The following is an 18,787-nucleotide window of genomic DNA, read 5'->3' on the forward strand; positions in this document are numbered from 1 at the left end:
CCAAGAGGAGGACTTCACCCAAAGAAGGTCATGTTGAGTGTGTGGTGGGACATGGAAGGAACTGTCCATGACAAACTGTCAGGCAGCAATCAAACAGTTACTGCTCATCTTTACTGTGAACAACTTTGTCGTCTGAAAGCAGCTTTGAACCAAAGCGACCCTACTCAGTCCACAGAAAGGGTGTCATCTTCCATCACGATAAGCTCGTCCTCACACAGCTCGAGTCACCAAACATTCCTTGGAAGAGCTTGGCTGGGAAATATTGCTTCATCCTCCATGTTCTCCTGACCTTGCTCCTTCTGATCGTCCCTTGTTTCCGGGACTACAGAACCGTTCTGATGGTCTCAGGTTGACATCAAGAGAAGAGGTTGAAAATGAGTTGGATTCATATTTTGCTTCAAAACCTAAAGAATTTTAGAAGCGTAGCATTTATAAGCTAGTCGACAGATGGAACGCGGTTCTAGAAAGCAAAGGATGTTATGTTAATGAATAAATATTTTCATAATCATGGGCTTTTTCATTTTTAAAATAGACCTTGAAATCAGACATTATTTTTGCACCAACCTTATACAATAATGCAAGAGAAGGGGGGGGCGGACAGACGGACTTGAACACCCCCGCAGGGGTGGCAGGGTGTGAACTGCAGGATCTCCGGGTTTATCTTGCGCCGGGGGCGGGAACAGCAGCTTCCAAGGCTGGTAAGGGCAGGACGGCCCTTCTGGGTGACCTTCTCAGGTGGGAAGAGCAGGGCCCAGGCACACAGGCAGAGCTGGGTCTCAGACTCGTGTAAAACGCATGGGATGAAAACTCTAGATCCAGGCGGGGCTTGGGGGTGGCTTTTGTGTCTTTCCTTCTGTCCGGCACTTGGACGGAACACAGACAGAACACACCCAGAATGGGCAAAACGCTTAACTTTTGTTTGAAAGAGACGTTTTATATCAATTTCACAGATGTTTTACCTTCAGAGGAGTCACGGCCAAATTCGCTTCACGCTGCTTTCTCTGAAGCTCCTCCACCTGGAAGAAAAGGTGTGGACGAGGCTGAGCCACTGTTTCCGCAGCCCGGTGCGGCCCCAGCGGAGCGGGGCTCACGGACATGGGCTCTGGGCCCCTCTTTTCCCACAGGAGGTCTCAGTGGGGACCCTTCCTGTCACCTGCTCACCACCGGCTCAGCAGGACCGGGGAGGAAGAAGCTCTGGCACCAGAGCGTGCGCTCCGCTGGGCGGCTCTGTCACCGCCTCCTGCAGGGAGAGCGCCTTCCCAGGCCCCACACAGAGGCGCCGGAGTCTCCTGGGACCACGTTAAACCTATGGGCCCCTGGACCAGACACCCCGGGTCTGTGTCCGGCCTGGCCACTCACTACAGCTGTGACCTTGTGCACAGCTCCCTTCTCTGCCTCTGCCTTCTCATCTGTAAACGGCGGGCAACATTAGTGCCCACCCAGTGGTGAAGGCTGCAGCGAGGACCCCGGGAGTGATTCGGGAAAGCGCTCAGGCCAAGGCCTGGCATGCAGGCCACACCCGGAGCTGTAAACCAGCATTACCAGCTGGGGCAGCAGCCGGGCTTGGGAGTGATGCCCAGCGCCCAGCGGAACACCAGCCACTGGGTGGTCCCCGCTGATGCCTTGTGGAGCAGGCTGGCCGGCCAAGTCCTGTCTGAATGCCTGACCCACAAAGTCACAGGGTGTGACAACGTGGGTGTTCTCCGCGTTCTCCTCGCTCACTCCCCTGTCCCCTCTGCTGTCGGTGCACGGAGGCCACGTGAGAAAACAGTCCTCCTCCTCCCAGCCTCTTCTGACCTCTGCCCTACATGCCCACAGTCAGAAAGCACGTGTGTGCACATGCACACGAGAAAATACACTGCGCAGATTGCGTCACCCCGTGTCTTTGTCATCTGATTTCACATCGTGGTGTGATTTCCTTAGCAATACAAACCGGTCGCATTCTTTTAAAATCGTGCATGCTGTTTCAGCATGAGGCTGAAATGTGATTTGTTTAACTAATTCTTATTTATGAAGCTGCATGTCGTTTCTGCTTCTTTGCTTTCCTGACAAGGCTTCAGTGCGCACACTGGTGCCTCTGTTTTGGCATTGCCTTCTGAACGCATTCAGAGCGAGGTGCCAGCCCTAGCGGCCACCTTACACCCGCGAGGTGCTCAGTGCCGTCGGCGGGCCTGGCTTCACTCCTCCCTCTGCCTCAGCACGAACCTCGCGCCGTGAACTGTGTCGCGGGACGTTTTCAGTTAAAAAGTGACTGAGAAGAAAGTGAAAAGTCACGCGAATGAGAGAAAATATTCGCAAATCAGATACGTAATGAGGGACCTGTGTCCAGAATAGATAACAAATCTGGCAACTCAACAGCAGCAAGAAGCAATCATGAAATGCAGAAAGAGCCTGCATGGACATTTCCCCAGAGAAGACCTGCGACGTGCCAGTAAGCATATTTCTAAAAAGTGAGGCACTTACAGATCTGCGTGCAGGCGTAAGGAATCCCACAGAGAGGTCCCCTGCACACTTCGCTGGGTCCCCCCATTGGAAACATTTTGCTAAACGGTGGCATTTCACAGCCATATAATAACATCAGTGATGTCAATGTGGGCACCATTCACGAACTTTATTCGGGTTTCTCCAGTGTAGCCTGTAATTGTGTGTGTGTGTGTGTGTGTGTGTGTGTGTGTGAGTGTCGGGGTCACTGTGTGCACGTGTGTGTCTGCGCACCAGGCTCTGTGCCCCTGTGTCACCTGTGCAGGTACACAGCCTGCCGCCACGGCTGAGATGCTGGACCGTCCAATGTCACAGGGTCTCTTTTTGTCCCTCCAAAACCACAGACACCTCACTGCTAGGGAGACAGGACTTCAAGTTATGGAACATTTCAAAAACTGTGACTTTCTGAAACAAACATACATGTATTCTTCTTTTTAGATTTAACAGGTTAGCTGGACGGACTTGTCCTCCCTGTACTGCTCCGTACGTCGGAAACCTAATAAACCCTCACCAACTGCTGGAAACGCCCCGTGAGCCATCACCCGATTCTCTTTCCTGTCCCCAAAACTTCCTGGAGGGCAGGACTGCCGTTTACAGAAACGGCCGCCTGCCTGGCCTACCTTGGCCGTGAGCTGGTCCTGGAGGCGGAGGGCCGCGTCGCGAGCCGCCTGCAGCTCCCGGCCTGCGGAGCCCTGGTCCCTCAGCTGGCACTGCAGGGTCAGCACCTGGTGGCGCAGCTGCCGGACGCGCAGCCCGAGGTCCTCCTCCGAAGCCGCGGCCTCCGGGTCCTGCAGCCGAGCAGGCCAGACTTGAGTGAGGCCCTCGCGGTACCTTCTGAGCAACCTGCCTGCGCAAATTTATTTTTTCCTGCTTGCGTTTTTCTCACAGCTAAAAACTTTGGGAAAATAAAGTAACAGAAATCACTCCAAATCCTAGGAGCCAGTATGATCATCGTTACGCATATACGCTCTCCCGCTTTTCCCTCTGTGCTCTTACACATGCGCTCCTGTGAGCGTGTGGCCCACGCGGGGTTCTTCGGGGGGGCGGGGGTCTAGGGAACTGCAGGATCACATTCTAAAATGCTGGGTTTTTTCCTGGCTGCTGTGGCTCAGTGATTCAGCGTCATCCTGCGAACCAAGTGTCACTGGTTCAATTCCCAGTCAGGGCACGTGACTCGGTTGCACGTCAGGTCCCCAGTTGGGGGCGCGAGTGAGAGGCAACCACACAATGATGTTTCTCTCCCTCTCATTCTCCTTTCCTCTCTCTCTAAAAACAGATAAATAAAATAAAATAAAAATAAATAAATAAAATAAAATAACCTTATTCAAAAATAATTTTTTTAAAAAACTAGGAAAAAAATAAATAATAAAAAAAAATCCTGTTTTAAAAAAATTTCTTCACATGCATTTTCAAATATACGCACAATAGCATGGCGTGTCAGAGTCTGCTCTAATAGATGAGGGTCCCCGTGAAACCCAGCACGAAGGGGGAGACCCAATGTTCCGATCCAGGGATGAGATGCAGACTGCACTGGAGCTCCACGGTGCATTTTTACAGAACAGAAAGCACTGCGTTTTAGATGCGCTCCTTACACCAGTGAGAGACAGCCTCTCACGCTGCCGGTCCAATGTGAGCGGCTCTCACGGGGTGTCCTCCTGGACTTTGGGGAGGTGAGGAGGAGGAGGAGGAGGAGGAGGTGAGGAGGAGGAGGAGGAGGAGGAGGAGGTGAGGAGGAGGAGGAGGAGGAGGTGAGGAGGAGGTGAGGAGGAGGAGGAGGTGAGGAGGAGGAGGCGGAGGAGGAGGAGGAGGAGGAGGAGGAGGTGAGGAGGAGGAGGAGGAGGTGAGGAGGAGGAGGTGAGGAGGAGGAGGAGGTGAGGAGGAGAGGCTGAGTGATTGGGAGGCTGCTGCCCCCAGCAGGTCTAGAGTCTACATTTTTACTTTTTAAATAACATATATATACAGACACACGGGCATGCCTATACACACATGCACGCACAAGCGTGTACTCTCCTATGTAACGATACGCCTCTTCCCTGTCCACCCCGCCAGGGGCGCTTTCCCGGCGCGGCCCGCAGCTCTGCACGCCCGCTGTTCGCGCTCTCGGGGCCTCGGTCTGTGGCCGGTGAGGCCCAGATCACGCTGACTCTGCTGCTGACCTCGGGGCTGTGCTCTCGGCCTGCAGAGAAACTCCTGAGCACCTCTGCTTCTTGCCCTGGGTCCTCGGGGGGGACTGCGGGGTCAGCGGCCTGAGCAGCCCCGAGCTCTTGACCCGAACTGCAGAGACCACCTTAAGCAGGGGGGCTTCGTCAACAGCTGGGGTTCTGCAGCAGGAGCTCAGGAGCTAAGAGCCTTCTAGACTCTGCATCCCTGGTGCTGCAGAGGCCCACCTTTCCCTCCGAGCAGCCCCCTGGGGTCTCAGATCCACAGTGATCATCCCTCCCCTGCCTTCCCAACCCGGTGGGAGCAGGCGGGAGGGGCCTGAGCTTTTGTATGTGGAGAGGAGAAGGGGGGTGGGCAGAGGCCACGTGACTCAGTGGCTGATGGGCACCCCCCTCGTTACCAAGGAATATGACAGAGAATGTGATTTTTCTAATTAACAGAAATGCATGGAGCATGGGCCCGAGAGTCACAGGCTGGGCCCTGCGAGGACAGATGGGCCCTCCAAACGGTCCCATACAGTGCAGCTCCCAGGCTTGCAAAACAACTTGGCCTTCCCGGGAAATGCGGCGCCTTTGCTGCCTCTGTCTTCTGCAAGGACACATGCGGACAGGGCTCTGTCCTGGTGGCCCTGAGAGTGGCCACAGCCCGCTCCAAGGAGTATGGAAGGGTGGTGTGGGGTTGGCGCGCCTGTCACGTGGGAACACGCACGCAGCAGCTGCTGTGCATGGCCCCACGACGCACCAGCTCCCCAGCAGGCGTTAGTACACCCCTTGGTCCTTGGCTGGATCACACACTGGGTAGCACAGTGCAAGACTCTGAGGCCCAGCAGAGGACAGCAGCTGGGGGGCGGGGGGGGCGGTCAACTCCTAAAGACAGTTCAGGGGTCACCCGTTGCTACGAAGATGGCCAAAGCAACATGGAGAGCCCTGGGGAAGGTGCCAAGCTCAGCTGATACCACAGCAAGGCTGTGCCCTGGGAGCAAGGACCACACTTCAGGAGTAAAATCAAGCTCTGGGACAAAGGACAAGACTGAGGCCCACCTGCTCGGGAATAATGGTCTGCTGACCACCCACTCCCTGCCAGAACAAGCCTTGCCCAACCTTCCGTAGAGGAAGATGATAATCAGGAATCTCTACAGTGTCCTACCAAGTGGCCAGCGTAAATACACTTTTTAAAATCACTAGACATGTCAAGAAGCAGGAAAATGAGGTTTAACCAAGAAATGAAATAGTCCATAGAAACAGACCCACAGATGATCCCAATACCGGGGTCAGCAGACAAGACCTTCAGAATAGCTCTGAATATATATATATATAGGCAATGTAACAGAATAGATGGAAAAATGGAGTATCTCAACAAAGATTCAAATTCTGTTTTAAAGACTAAAATAAATATTCGAGAATGAAAAATTCAATACATGAAATTAAGAACTTATTTGACAGCTTTATCAGAAGAGAGGACACATATAACACAAAATTATTAGTAAACTAAAAGACAGGACAATAGAAAATTCAAACCAATGCACCAAGAGAGAGAAAAAAAAAAAAATAGTTACAATTGATGTGGGATACAGTAAAAAGAAAAAGAAGTCTGGATTTTGAGAAGCAAGAAAAATAAAATATTTAAAGAACTCGTAGCCAAGAATTTTCCAAATCTGATAGAAGCCATACATCCACAATGTGAAGACACTCAGGGAAAAAACCCACAAAGAAAACACACTGAGCCCATCACAGCCGAAGCACCCAAACCCAAAGATAAACGGGAAGTCTCACGGGCAGTCAGAGATAAAACAACACCTTGCTTTCAGGAGGGCAGAGAAGCCAACAAAATACAACGACAGGTACAACCAATTCTGCCGGAAGTCGAGGGAACGCGCTCTTTAAAATGCCAAAGAGGGGGACACACCTGTCCTCCTAAATTCTAACTCCGAAAGAAAAGACACTCTGGAAGGGGAGGCGAACACTGCTTTCCTGAGAAGGAACCGGGGAGAGTGGCCCAGCAGCAGCGCACGCCCTCCTGCGGGAAACGGCAACGCTTCTCCGGCCGAAGGAGAACGGCCGCAGAAGCGGAAGCAGAACGAGCCGCGCCAGCCGCGTGGCGATACGGGCGGCCCCAGGGGGTCGCTGACTCCCCAAAACAGCAATAACGGCGCCCGAGGAGGGTTATCGCACAGAGGAGAAAATGCGTGCCAGACAAACAATAAGGAGGGGAAAGAAGAAATGACGTCAAGCTGTGACAAGATTTTTGCATCAGTTGCAATGTGGGAAAAGTACTAATTGAAGGTAGATTTTAATAATTAATAGATCCATTTTGGAATTTTTAGGATAACCATTTAAAGAATGATACTACATGATCTGCTAAAATAAGCTAATAAAGTAAAGAGGAGCGATAGAAACTATTTTATCTGTAACAAAAACAAAGGCACGAAAGGAGAAATAAGAGGAGAGAGAAGACAGAACAAATGGTCAGAAGGTAGATGCAAACCCCACGAGACCTGACGTACATGCTGTTTCTAAGAAATGGACTTGAAGCAGAAAGATGGACGGTATAAAGACCGTGTGTACCATGGTTTTCCATTGTGTGCCATGGTAATCCTGAAACACACATAATATTACATGTAACTATAATAAGTATAAAATAATGTTATGATAGAACAGAAAGAAGCTGGCGTGACTCCTTTAACAGCAGACAAAGCAGACTTCAGGGCAAGAGGTGAGAGAGCCAGTGAAAACGATTTCCTGACGATACAAGAGTCAATTCAGCCGAGATGCAGCAGAATCCTAAATCTCTTGTATCTCATAAATAATCTCAAAATATATGAATCGAGACTAACATGACGGAGAGAGGAAACACACAAACGCAGAGTCGGGGAGTTCAAAGGGCACGCGGGTAAACGGCAAATCCAATCGCCTCCACATCCGTGAAATGCGGAAGACGTGACAAGCACCACCGCCCAGCATGTCCTCACTCATCTGCTCCCGCCACGGAATATCCAGTCTTTACAGGGCGCCCAGGATGCTCACAAAACAGACCATGACCTGGTCAACACAACTAATCTCAACGTATTTTAAAAGGTTAAGATCATGTAAGTGTGTGCTTTCTGACAACAGTGAAATAAAACTAGAAATCAATAACAACATTATAACTAAAAAAGCTGCCGCAGGTGCTTGGATCTTCAGCACCGTGCTTCTAAAGAACCCGTGCGTCAGGGGGGAAAAGCGCAGCAGAAATCAGAAACTACTTTGCACCGGGCAGACGGAAACCAGAAGCACAGCCCGTCAGCATGGGCGGGGCGCAGCGGCCACGGTGCTGGGGAAAGCGCATCAGTCACCAAAGACGGGTTCAAAAGTCAGCGATCTGCGCTGTCAACGCGGGAAGCAGGGAACAGAGCAGCCGGCAAAAGCAAAGGAACGTGGAAGAAAGAAAGTAGTGAAGATAAGAGCAGAAATCAATGAAACAAAACACAGACACACAATAAAGCAGACCAACAAACCAAAAGAAATGGCTGATAAATTGCTGAAAGAGGAGGAGAAGGAAGAGGAGGAGGAGAAGGGGTGGGGATGAGAGAAAGAAAGGGCAGGGGGTTGAGAGAGACACGCGGCCACATGGAAAATGAACATGAACGCACACGAAGGGCTCGACACTCACTAGCCCACTGGCGCCCGAGACCGCCCTAGGAGCGTCCTCATCCCAGGAGCCCGGAAAGTCCAGTACTATCCTCACGTGAGGAAAAGGACTCGCGAGGCCGTGTCCTGGCACAAAGCCGCAGGTCTAGCACGCGCGCACCTGGGCTCGAACCCTGCTCGACCGAGTCCTCACGCCCACAGCTGTGTCCTCAGCTGCTGTCAAGCCCCCACGTGCAGAGTGACAACTTGGGCGGCTTGGAGAACCCCTTGCTCCGAACGCACAGGCCCTGATCCTCCGGTGTAAGCACCCCTCTGTAGCCTGCCTGGACCCCGCACAGCCTAAGGATGGGGCAGGCTTGCGTCCCAGGGCGCAGGGAAGAATGGGGACTCTGGAAACGGACTGTCCAGGTGCCAGTCCCCGCCACCCCCCCCCCAGCTGTGTGTCACTTAGCGTCTCTGTGCCCGATAAAGGGAGATGGGGTTCGTACCTCTGCGCGGGGCTGCTGGAGGACCACGTGGGTACGGGCTCGGTCAGCAGCCTAGAAAGCTAGCAAGGGCCGAGGAAGCGGCCATGCAGGGTCAGCCTACCTGGGGGCCGCTGCTCAGGGACCTCGGCGCCGGCCCTGGGTCAGCAGGATGCCGTGGCCTTTCCTCCTCCTTTTCCGAATGCGCCTCTTTCACTCCCGCTCCGTCGGTGGTTCCTTGCAGAGCTCTGGACGCATCAGCGCGTCTCCCGACCGGTGACAGGGCAGCGGACTCAGCTCCGCATCGGGCGTGCTCCATGCCTGCGGCAGGTCCCGTCCGCCCCGCAGCCAGGCCCCGTTCCTCTCCCAGGGGCGGCCCGGGGACTCCGGGGATCAGTCGCTGCGCCTGGCTTTCTCCCTGTGCTCCCCACAAACGTGCCGCACCTGCGCCCATCCCTGCGGCCACCTCCCTCTCCAGGACTTGGATCCTGTGCAGAAGCTGCACGTTCTCCTCCCGTAAGGCCCGGATCATGTCTTCGATCCCCAGCACGACATCCTTGATGAGCTCTCTGTAACTGACACCCAGCTCCGAAATCAGCGCCCGGAGCTCCCGGTTCTCCCGGGTGACGTCCCGCAGCACCCCTCTGCACTTCCCAGCGCTCTCGGACGTGGCCCTCCGCAGCTGGCCCAGACACGCCCTCAGCTTTTCGTTTTCCTCTTCGAGCTCAGAAATTTTGCTGTAACTTTTCCCGTTGCAGTCTTCAAGGTCGGAGACGACCTGCAGGTACTGGTCCACTTCCCTCCTCAGGTGGCAGACGTCCCTGAGCAGCGCGCCGTTTTCCCGTTCGAGCGTGGCTATCTTGTCCGCCTGCCTCTCCCTCTCTGTCTGGAGGGCACGTATCTTTCGGAAGCATCTCTCTTGGTCTCTCTGAAGTGTGACGTTGTCACGTAAGACTTTGCTTCTCTCCTTCTTCAGCCCAGAAATGAGCTGATGGAGCCTGCTCCTGGCTGTCTCCAGGCCTCCCCACGGTGGACAGAGGCCCTGGCCCAGCTCGGGGGGCCCTTCGAGCCCCAGGCGCAGGTCCTCCAAATCAGGCCCCATCCCTGGAAGAACTCGGCCGGCTCCCAGGGCCTCGGTCTCTCCTGGCTCTCCATGGCTCTCCTTGGCACGTGCTTCCTTCGCAGGACAAGGACCCGAACCCTGGCTTGCCAGAACCTGCCAGGGGTCCGCGCACTCCTGGCTGCTGCGCCACTTCCCAGCAAAGCCCCCGTCCTCTCCCGCCATCACGGAAGCTTCCTGCCCATGACCCCCAGTCCCGAGTTTCAGGAGGGACAGGTGCTGGAAGCAAGCCTCCATCTCTTCTGCAAATGCATCTATTGTGAGCAGGGACCGGTCAAGTTCTTGGTGTGGAGCCCCTGAGGGACTGGTGGGTTCAGCCCCCTCGGGTGACAGGGCCCATCTGGGGGACAGTGGCAAACCTCCCTCCTCCAGGAAGAAAAGCATTTCCTTGGCCTCCCAGTCCTCAGAGCCAGGCTCCTCTGGGCCTTCCTCGTAGCCCAGGCTGGACCCTGCCAGATACAATGTCTTCTCCTCTCCTTGCCCGTCATCCCCAGGGCTGCCACCGAGCAGAAGCAGAACATTCCCAGACCGCATGTGGCTTTCCTCCTGGTCCCAAAAGCTCCTAGTGGCTCTGTCCTGCTCTGCCAGGAGATGAGCATCTGTTGGTGATGGTCCTTTGGCACCAGGAGCCCCGAACAAGGTGGCGGGGGGAGCCTCTTCCTCCTCCTCTGATGAAAGCCCTCCTAGGAGGCCCCAGACTTGCTCTTCCGCCAAGCTCCTCCTGCCCAGGGATTTGGGGCCCTCCGTGGACATGGAGGCTTCCCCCTGCAGAAAAGGCATGGGGGGCTCCTGCCGGGGCCACAGGCAGGAGGCAGCGGCCTGGGACGCTGCAGCCCTGGGCTGGCCCTGCAGGCCTTCCAGGCCGCCAACACCAGCCTCCACGCTCAGCTTCGCGTGGCTTTCCTGACATCGCTGGCACCTGTCACCAAGGTCTTCCTCCTTCCTGCCCCATGTCCTTCTCAACCCCCACTCCTCAGGTCTCCATTCTGGGGCTCCTCCTCCCTCCTTCCGAGGGTCATCGAGATCCTTGGGCCCCGGCCCAGGACATCGGTGCTGTGAAATCTGGGGGCACTCCTCACAGAGGGGGGCGTCGCAGCTCCTTGTCCGGCGGTGAGGCCAGAAGGGCTGGCCTGGGGCTCTGGGAGCAGGTGGGGGACCGGTGTCTGGCACCTGCCGCACTTGGAGGTGTCCTGGAGCAACCCCTTGGAGCAGCAGAGCGGAGGGCTCCCCGGCAGGCCCCCGGGGCGGGAGTGTGGGCCTCTGCGCCAGGAGGAAGGGCTCCGGGGCCGGGGCGGCCGCTGGCCTCTGCTCTGGGATCCAGGCCAGCTGCAGGGGCGGCAGTGGGCCATCCAGACGTGGTCCCGAGGGGCAGCCACACAGGAGGAGCAGAGTCTGTCCGTGCAAGCTGGGCTCCGCCGGAGCGGGCTAGGGGCGGGAAGAGACAACAGGAGGTGAGGCAGCGCCTTCTGCTCTCCCCGCCCTCCCCGCTGCTCTGGTCCCACCGCTGATGCCCTCGGTGCCTCCTCGCCCAGCCACATAGGCCCTCCTGACACGCCTACCTGCTACCACCCCAGGGCCCTTGCACCCGCTCTCCCTCTGCCCCGATGTCCTGCCCCCAGACCCCCTGATGGCTCAGCCTCTCCCTGCATCACAGCTCAACTCAAACATTACTCCTCAGAAAAGCCTCCCCAACAGCCTCCACCACTCTCGTCTGCGGACCCCACTCTACTTCCCACACAGCCCCCTCCACCCCCCACGCCACGTGCCGATGTGCAGATGGTATAACTCCCCTGCGGTAGCCACAGGCCACATGGGACTCTTCCCATGGGAAGCCGTTAAATGAAAGCTGGCTCTGGGTCCTGGAGCTGTGCCAGCCGTGTGCCAAGTGCTCAGAGGCCGTGGGGTTCATGCCCGCCATCCTGCACAGCACAGGTGGAACGTGTCTGGCGTCACGGAAGGTTCTAGTGGGCAGTGGGGTGCAGACGCTCCCTGAGGGCAGGGACCCTGGCCTGGAAGGGTGCCGGGCACATCGGTGTTCCGTGAATATTTTTAATATGTTTCTATATTCTCTGTATTCGGTGTGTTTATCCAGAGGGGAGGACCGGTCCAGCTCCCAGGACAGACGCAGGCCGGCTGGAGCCTCAGCCTGCTGGGAGTGGGGGCGCGGGGGGCGGGCCCTCGGGCGCACGTGCAGCCCGACCCACGGCCTGGCCAGTCTTCCCACCCTCCTGCCCCTTTGTCACCTGTCCCTGTTGTCCTGTCTGTCTAACACCATCCTTTCACCTGGGACAGCCGGGACCCAGCTGGTCCATGAAGCACTCCTACCCCACAGGATGGCTTGGGGTGTGACCGCACACATACATTCATGCACACACATGCACGCACATGCACGCACATGTATGCACACGCACGCACTAAGTTCAGACATGCGTGCATGCACACATCCACGCGTGCACACGGGGATGCACACACAAACTTGCGTGTGCGCTAACACCAATGCATTCACGCATGCAGCACGTGGGGCAGACAGGACTGCGTGAATGACGTAGCAGGGAAGACCCTCGCTGCTGGGGACCCCAGAGCCACGTCAGGCCTAGGGGCCTAAGCCCTGCTCAAGCGTCTCTGTCTTTCACCTGCAGGGAAGGGGAGACTGAAGAAGGCCGGGACCCAGAGCAAGCCCGGCAGGGCCCGTTGGAGCCGGGCTCCTGGCCCTCGGGGGACAGGGCGGGCAGACTGTGGGCCAGAGAGACAGAGCTCAGAACCAGCCCCGGGGCTGTGTGGCCTTGGGGACCACAGCAGCTCTTGGAGTCCCAGAACCCTCCTCTCCAGACGGGTTCCTGCCTCACAGCTGGTCAGAAGTTCCGCGGATGAAGCATGACGGGTGGCAGCTGGGCCCAGGCACAAGGCTGGGCGTCCCTTCCCGCCCACGCCCCCCACCCCCCAGGTCTCAGGGCCTTCCCTTCCATCTCCTCAAATCTCCCTCTCAACCACTTCCAGAATGTTCTGCTACGCCCAGAGTGTCTTTGTGCCCTCCCCCACCTCTCACATGGCGGGCTCACGCAGGGCCCGGTCAGAGCCCGCCGGCACCCTGGGCACACGGAAAGCCTCCGGCCTTACCTGTGCATGGCCAGGTCCCACCAGGTCTCCCGGGGGTCCGGAGGGACCTTGTCCAGCCCCAATGCTGCCACAAGCACAGGGCCCCTCGGCGAGCTGGCCTGAGAAGAGACAGGACCCCGAAGGTTAGAAAGACCCCCCGAGGATTGTCACTAGTGGCCCTGCCAGCTGCTGTCAGGGCCGGAGGCACTGCTTGCTGACCCCCATTGCCCACTGGGTGAAGAAACCAAGGCTTGGAGAGGAGAAAGACCTGTCCCCATGGGCACTGGATCTGGGCCTGGAAGCCACTTTCTCTGACCACAGAACTCATGCAGGTGACAAAATCCATGACACCTCTCTCCCCAGGCTCCTCGTGGACCACACAGGTTGCAACCCCACCCCCAGCCCCATGGTCGGTGTGTGGACACAGGAGCTCACTCCTGGGCTTCACGGCCAGACAGGCCCTGGGCCCCTTCTCCAGGGACAAGCTGTACCTCCACTCCCCAGAACGGGACAGAAGGGAAAGACCCTTGCAGTGAGCAGCACCAATGGCTATAAATGGCCCCTCATCCGTACACTGCACTTGGCCTTGGAGGACCGTGAGCAAACCACAGACACCCAGGTGGATATGGTGGCTTTGGGGCCTCTGAGTGCGGAGCTTTTGCAGAGCGGTGAAGACCCCAGCTGGACCCCTGGGACCTGAGGCTGAGACTGTCATCAGAGACATAGATTCCCATCAGGGACAAGTGAGGGACAAGGGGCTTCTGGGCCCCAGCAGCTCCCAGACCTGGCACCTGAGCATTCACTGGGGTGGGGACGGGCCGAGAATAGCTCCTGGACATTGTATGGTCTCCTGTGGGGGCCACTCTGCCTGAGAAACCCCCGTGCCCCATGCTGGCCCGCATGTCGTGGGCATTGCAGGCTCTGATCCGCTCCCTGCCGGCCGTGTGGCCCTGAACTGGTGACACCAGCTCTCTGAGCCTCGGCTTCCTGTCTGCAGAGTAGGGACAACCGCCCCCCGCACGTCAGGACATTGTAAGTGAGCTAGCAGTGTCCTCGCAGATGCCCCAGGCCCCACGCCCCGTGGCTCCCATGTACCTGCTGAGGCCCCTGGTCCCAGGGCACTGCCGGGGTGGGGAGAGGTCTGCCGGCCTGGGCGTCTGCAAGCGTCCCACTTCTGCTCCCGGAGCAGCTGCCCCTCCTGAACGCGGCCCAGGGCATCCTTTGGGAAGACACAAGAACGAGAGCACTGAGCGTCCGGGGCCGAAGGGTCCATTCCAGCCTGTCCCTGTGGGTCCCTCCCAACGCCGCCCGAAGGGAACCCAGAGGACACCGAGGCTTGGGGAGCAGAGGACCCACACCCTGCCGGAAAGCCCTGCCCCGTGCTCCTGGCCCCACGGGCCACGCTGCCTCCCACTGGTGCCCAGGCTCCGTTCCACAGACAGCAAGGAGCTCGTCCATCCGGCCACCAGGCCTCTGGGCCTTCCCGTGCCCGCTGTGTCCCACCAGTGGAGGTGACCGCCTGTCCTTCGACTGTCGAGAAGTTCCAAATGCTGTGGCAAATGTCCTCGGGTGGCGCCCCCTCCCCTCAGCCTCTCCCCAAGGCGACACACCTTCCCTGCAGGGCGTTACTGGAGACAGCGCCTTCACTGCGCTCCTGCAGGGGCGCTGGGGCCGCAGAAAATCCCAGTGCCACCCCCCGCCCACGGGCCCTGCCCAGGCCACTTCTAACTAGTCCCGCCCTGTGCTGTCTGCTGTCTGCTGCCCGCTGCCCCCCGGACCTCGAGGTCCTGCAGGACGGGAGCTCGGCTCCCTTTGGTCCGTGCCCTGCCCTTAGCCTAGCACACAGTAGGCACTTCACAAACGTGTGCTAGCTGGATGAGCAGACAGAACCCGCAGAAAGGCAAACGTTTCAGACTTGCTAGTGCACTTACGGGCAAACATTTACTAAGTTCCTACTGTGTGTTAGGTGCTGTTCCAGACGAGGGGGAACAGAAGTGAACAGGTCATGTCCCATCCCCCTCCCCACCTGTCCCCCCAGGTCCTCACCTGCTCCCAACAGACCCCTGCCTCAGCTGGCAGCTGGGCCTCCTGCTCGGAGCTGCCAGGGGACCCTCTGCAAGGCACTGAGGCCGCCCTTGGGCCAGTCCCAACGCTGGGATCAGGCACGGAGGCCGCCGTGGCTGCCGCGGGCTGACCTGGTACTCCTTCCCCTGGCCCCGGCCCCTTCCCTCCCCCAGCCCCCCACTCCACCTGGCCCTGGCTCAGGCCTGCCTCTGCACACCCGCATATGCTGTTCCTCCCGCCTGGCCAGCACGTCCTCCCAGGGGAAGGGTATTCATCACCTGCTGCTTGCTGGGCAAAGCCCCCACACACACCTCAATCTCAGCCCCTCCCTTGCACATACTCAGCCTCCCAGAAATCCCACCAAAATGGACACAGATTCGTCCACGCTTCCGGCGGCACTGAAGAAGAAACCGCCCCCACCCAGCTTAGCTGAACAACAGAAAAGGTTGCCCAGTGTGGGTGTGTGAGAGCCTTCGGCCATGCCAGCTCTCCTCACAGACTGGCGAGCTCCACCCTGGTTGCACCTTAGAATCGCCCAGAAGCTTTAACAGGCACCAAACTCAGCCCAGACCAGCCGAAACCAGAGGGGCCTGGGCACCCGCATTCTGCTCTGCATCCAGCCGGCCGGACGACCGGCCATGGCGTCTCCCTGCTCACAGCCCCATGGATGGCCCCTCGTCTTACCCTTGGTTCCCACTTGATCAGAAATGCTCATTTTTGTCAGCAGCTTAAAATCACCATCGGAACGAGGTGAAGAAGAGGAAATGAAGGAGAGAGAGAGAAGGCAGAAAAGAGAGTGAATGAGGAAGAAAACAGACAGAGGGCACAGGATGGAGAAAGGGAGAGACAGGAATTCACAGCGAGTGGCCAGAGAGAGGAGGGGAAAGGAAGGAGAAAGAACAGACCGAAAAGGAGAGGCGGGCGGGCGACATCCAGACCACCGTTGTTCTGCTGTTTATTACTACTTGGGTTTTATTCCGACAACCAATTGACCTCAGTTCAGCTTAACAAATACTTACTGGGCCACTGCCACGTGGCAGGCCCTGCTGTAGGGCCGGGGACCCGTCCCCAGAGAGAATGCACACAGACCCCTGCCCCCCCGGAGGTGCCGCCCAGTGGGGGCAGCCTAGAAAATGATGCCACTGAGAGAGGGAGTATGACTTGTCCAAGGTCACACAGCACACACAGTGGGAGAGCAGGACTGGAGCCTGGGCTCTGAACTTGATCTATGCTTTCCCTCCCTCTTCGCACACCTCTCTGCTCTGCCCTGTCCGTTCTTCCTGCTTTTCAGCACTCCCAGGAGCATTTGCCTATAACTTTGCTTGGTTTTAGCTTTCATGTGTGATTCTTTTGAAAGATGAGCTAAAGGAAAACAAGAAATGCAGTCCTATCCAGACACGAACGCTCTCCACGTGCTAGACTACATCCCTCTGGGCTTTTTTCTGTGCATAGCCATTTAAGCTCTTCCAAAAGTCTGTTCCCACAAAACGTCGGTTTTCGCTCTATGCTTTTCCCCTGGATGATTTTGAAAGGTTAGTTCCTCACGGGTTCTCCTGCAGTGCGGGGTTTTATGGCTGTCGAAACAAGCCTTCATTTACCAAATTGGGTCCCCCGATGGAACGTTTAGGCTGTTGCAAATTTTTGCCAACCGTGACAAGTGCTGAGGGACTTTTACTATCTGAGACATGTACAGAGTAAGATGCAGTCTTGAGCATTTGCTGATTTGAATCATAACCAATGGAACTGGAAGTGACCTTTCTGTGTACGACCACGGGCCGCGTCATCTGGCCTTTTATATTAGTTCCGCGTTGGTAGCTTTTGTCTGTTTTATTTTCTGACACTATCGGAAGCCGCAGGCAGTGAGTGACAAGGAGAGGCTGGCTGCCTGGACTCGCTAAACAACGAAGCGATTCCTCTAACTGCCACCAGAGGTCGCTCGCCTCACGCTGCCGGGAAGACAAGCTGGCGGAGCGCCCTGCCTTCCAGATGCCACCGACACTGACATTTCCAAGACTGTGACTTTTGCTCTCCTGGTGCGAGTCTTCCTGTTACGCTCGGGGCCAGGCCACAGCCTCTGGGCCAGCCCCTGTTGCAGCAGGCGGAGGCCCGAGTGCCATTGTCTGCACGTGCGTCTGGAAGAACAGGGTCACCTCGCGGCCACAGCGCTCGGCACTGTGCCTGGGACATGGCAGGTGCCCAGTGTACACTTGCTGAAAACCACTCGGGGGCGGGGCGGGGGGGGGCCCTACCTGCCCGTCAGGGGAAAAGCGTAGAGGGGGACAGGAACATGGGACAGCAGCGGGGGGCCCCCCCTTGTGTTTGCACAACCACGAAAAGGTGGCGCGGGTCCAGAGGTGTTTTCAACGCGCTGGCTTGTTGCCATGACAACCTCTTACCCCCGTCAGTCAGGGGTGACTACTGTGGCAGCCTGCGGCACCGTGGCCTCCCCAGCGGCTCACCCAGCATCTGCCCCAGGCTCTGCTGGTGACAATGACAATTCGCCCTCGGGGCTGTGAGAAGGGAAGGGAGCCCGGAAGGCAGAGGAGGCGGGACCACAGCCCTCACCTGCCCTGTAACTGGGCATTGCCGGCTGAACTGTGTATCCTTAAAGGATGTTGAAATGCTAACTCCCCCCACCCCCCAGTACCTGTGACTGTGACCTCATGGGGAAGCAGGGCCCGTGCAGGCGTACATTGAGATGAAGTCCCACTGGAGCATCGGGCCTCGCCCACCTCCCCTGCCCCTGCAGGCTGACCTGGTGACCAGGCCGGGAGGACCACACCGGGGGGACAGCCCTTCCCAGAAGGCCACTGCAGCCCTCTGAGGCCATGTGATGGGGCAGCTGGTGACCACAGGCCCCGTCCACCCCAGGCTGCCAGCCCGGGCTCCCACCTGCAGATCCTGCCAATGAGTGGAGACAGGTCAGTCACATTTAACCTTCTCCAGTGAAGAGTCGGCCCTCGGGACAAACAAAAGGACAAAGTGGCCGGGGGGGACTATCGTGTAAGTAGCGTGGGTGAGTCTACCCAACCTCCCCCTGAACCACACGAGCCCTGGATGAGAGAGGGCGAGTATGATGATGATGATGGTGACGAAGGCAGTGACAGACACTAAATCTCACTGCCCACTCATGACGTGCCAGGCCCAGGGCTAAGAGCCTCCCCGAACCTCTCTCATTTCACCCTCACGTCAGACAGGGAGGCAGGTCCCCGTGTCAGTCCCAGGATGGTCAGTAACCTGCCCAAAGGTACCGCCGCGGCTAGGAGGCAGAGCTGCGCTGGGATCGCTGCTGCCCCGGCCACTGGGGGTCCCCCGCCCCTCGCACTGCATGCGGCTCACCCCACCGCCGCAGCTCCAGTGTTTAAGGTTCGCATCTTCTATCTCATTTTCTATCCCACGGTCCTGAGACAGAAGGGCCCGCTGCCCACCCTTGTCCTCAGCCGATCAGGGGCTGCTGGAGGCAGACTGGCTGGGGGCCGTACTTTATGGGCCACTGAGGGAATTTTCAAAAGGATTTTCACTATGCACGGCAGACTCCAGCAATGCCTTGAGAGCATGAGCCCGGGGCAAGGGACCTTTAAATGACAATTTGTGAAATGTAGAGAAAGTCACAGATGCACTTGGACACGGGGCTTTCGGGCTGATGGTGCACAACCACTGACTCTGGCCACTGACGCTGCCCACGCGCGCCAGGGGCAACCCTGGCCCAGCATCTTGCGGTGAGACGGCAGCTTGGAGTCGCGGCGCTGATCAGGCCCCTGGCCATCGGCTGGCCC

General features: G+C 57.5%; 1 protein-coding gene across 1 annotated transcript in view; it reads right to left on the minus strand.

Moving 5' to 3' along the window:
- The window catches only part of CUNH4orf50 (chromosome unknown C4orf50 homolog), a 42,011-nt gene that overhangs the window by 13,609 nt on the left and 9,615 nt on the right, over positions 1-18,787 (minus strand). Inside the window, exons 4-8 of the mRNA XM_090267402.1 lie at positions 12,969-13,066; positions 12,485-12,584; positions 8,856-11,276; positions 3,102-3,269; positions 960-1,016 (exon numbers count right to left, since the gene is read on the minus strand). Of these exons, the coding sequence (XP_090123528.1) occupies positions 960-1,016; positions 3,102-3,269; positions 8,856-11,276; positions 12,485-12,584; positions 12,969-13,066 (2,844 nt within the window). The remainder of the gene's footprint in view (positions 1-959; positions 1,017-3,101; positions 3,270-8,855; positions 11,277-12,484; positions 12,585-12,968; positions 13,067-18,787) is intronic.

Source organism: Furipterus horrens, unplaced genomic scaffold (assembly GCF_987537825.1).
Source record: "Furipterus horrens unplaced genomic scaffold, mFurHor1.1.pri manual_scaffold_2, whole genome shotgun sequence".
Taxonomy (NCBI): domain Eukaryota; kingdom Metazoa; phylum Chordata; class Mammalia; order Chiroptera; family Furipteridae; genus Furipterus; species Furipterus horrens.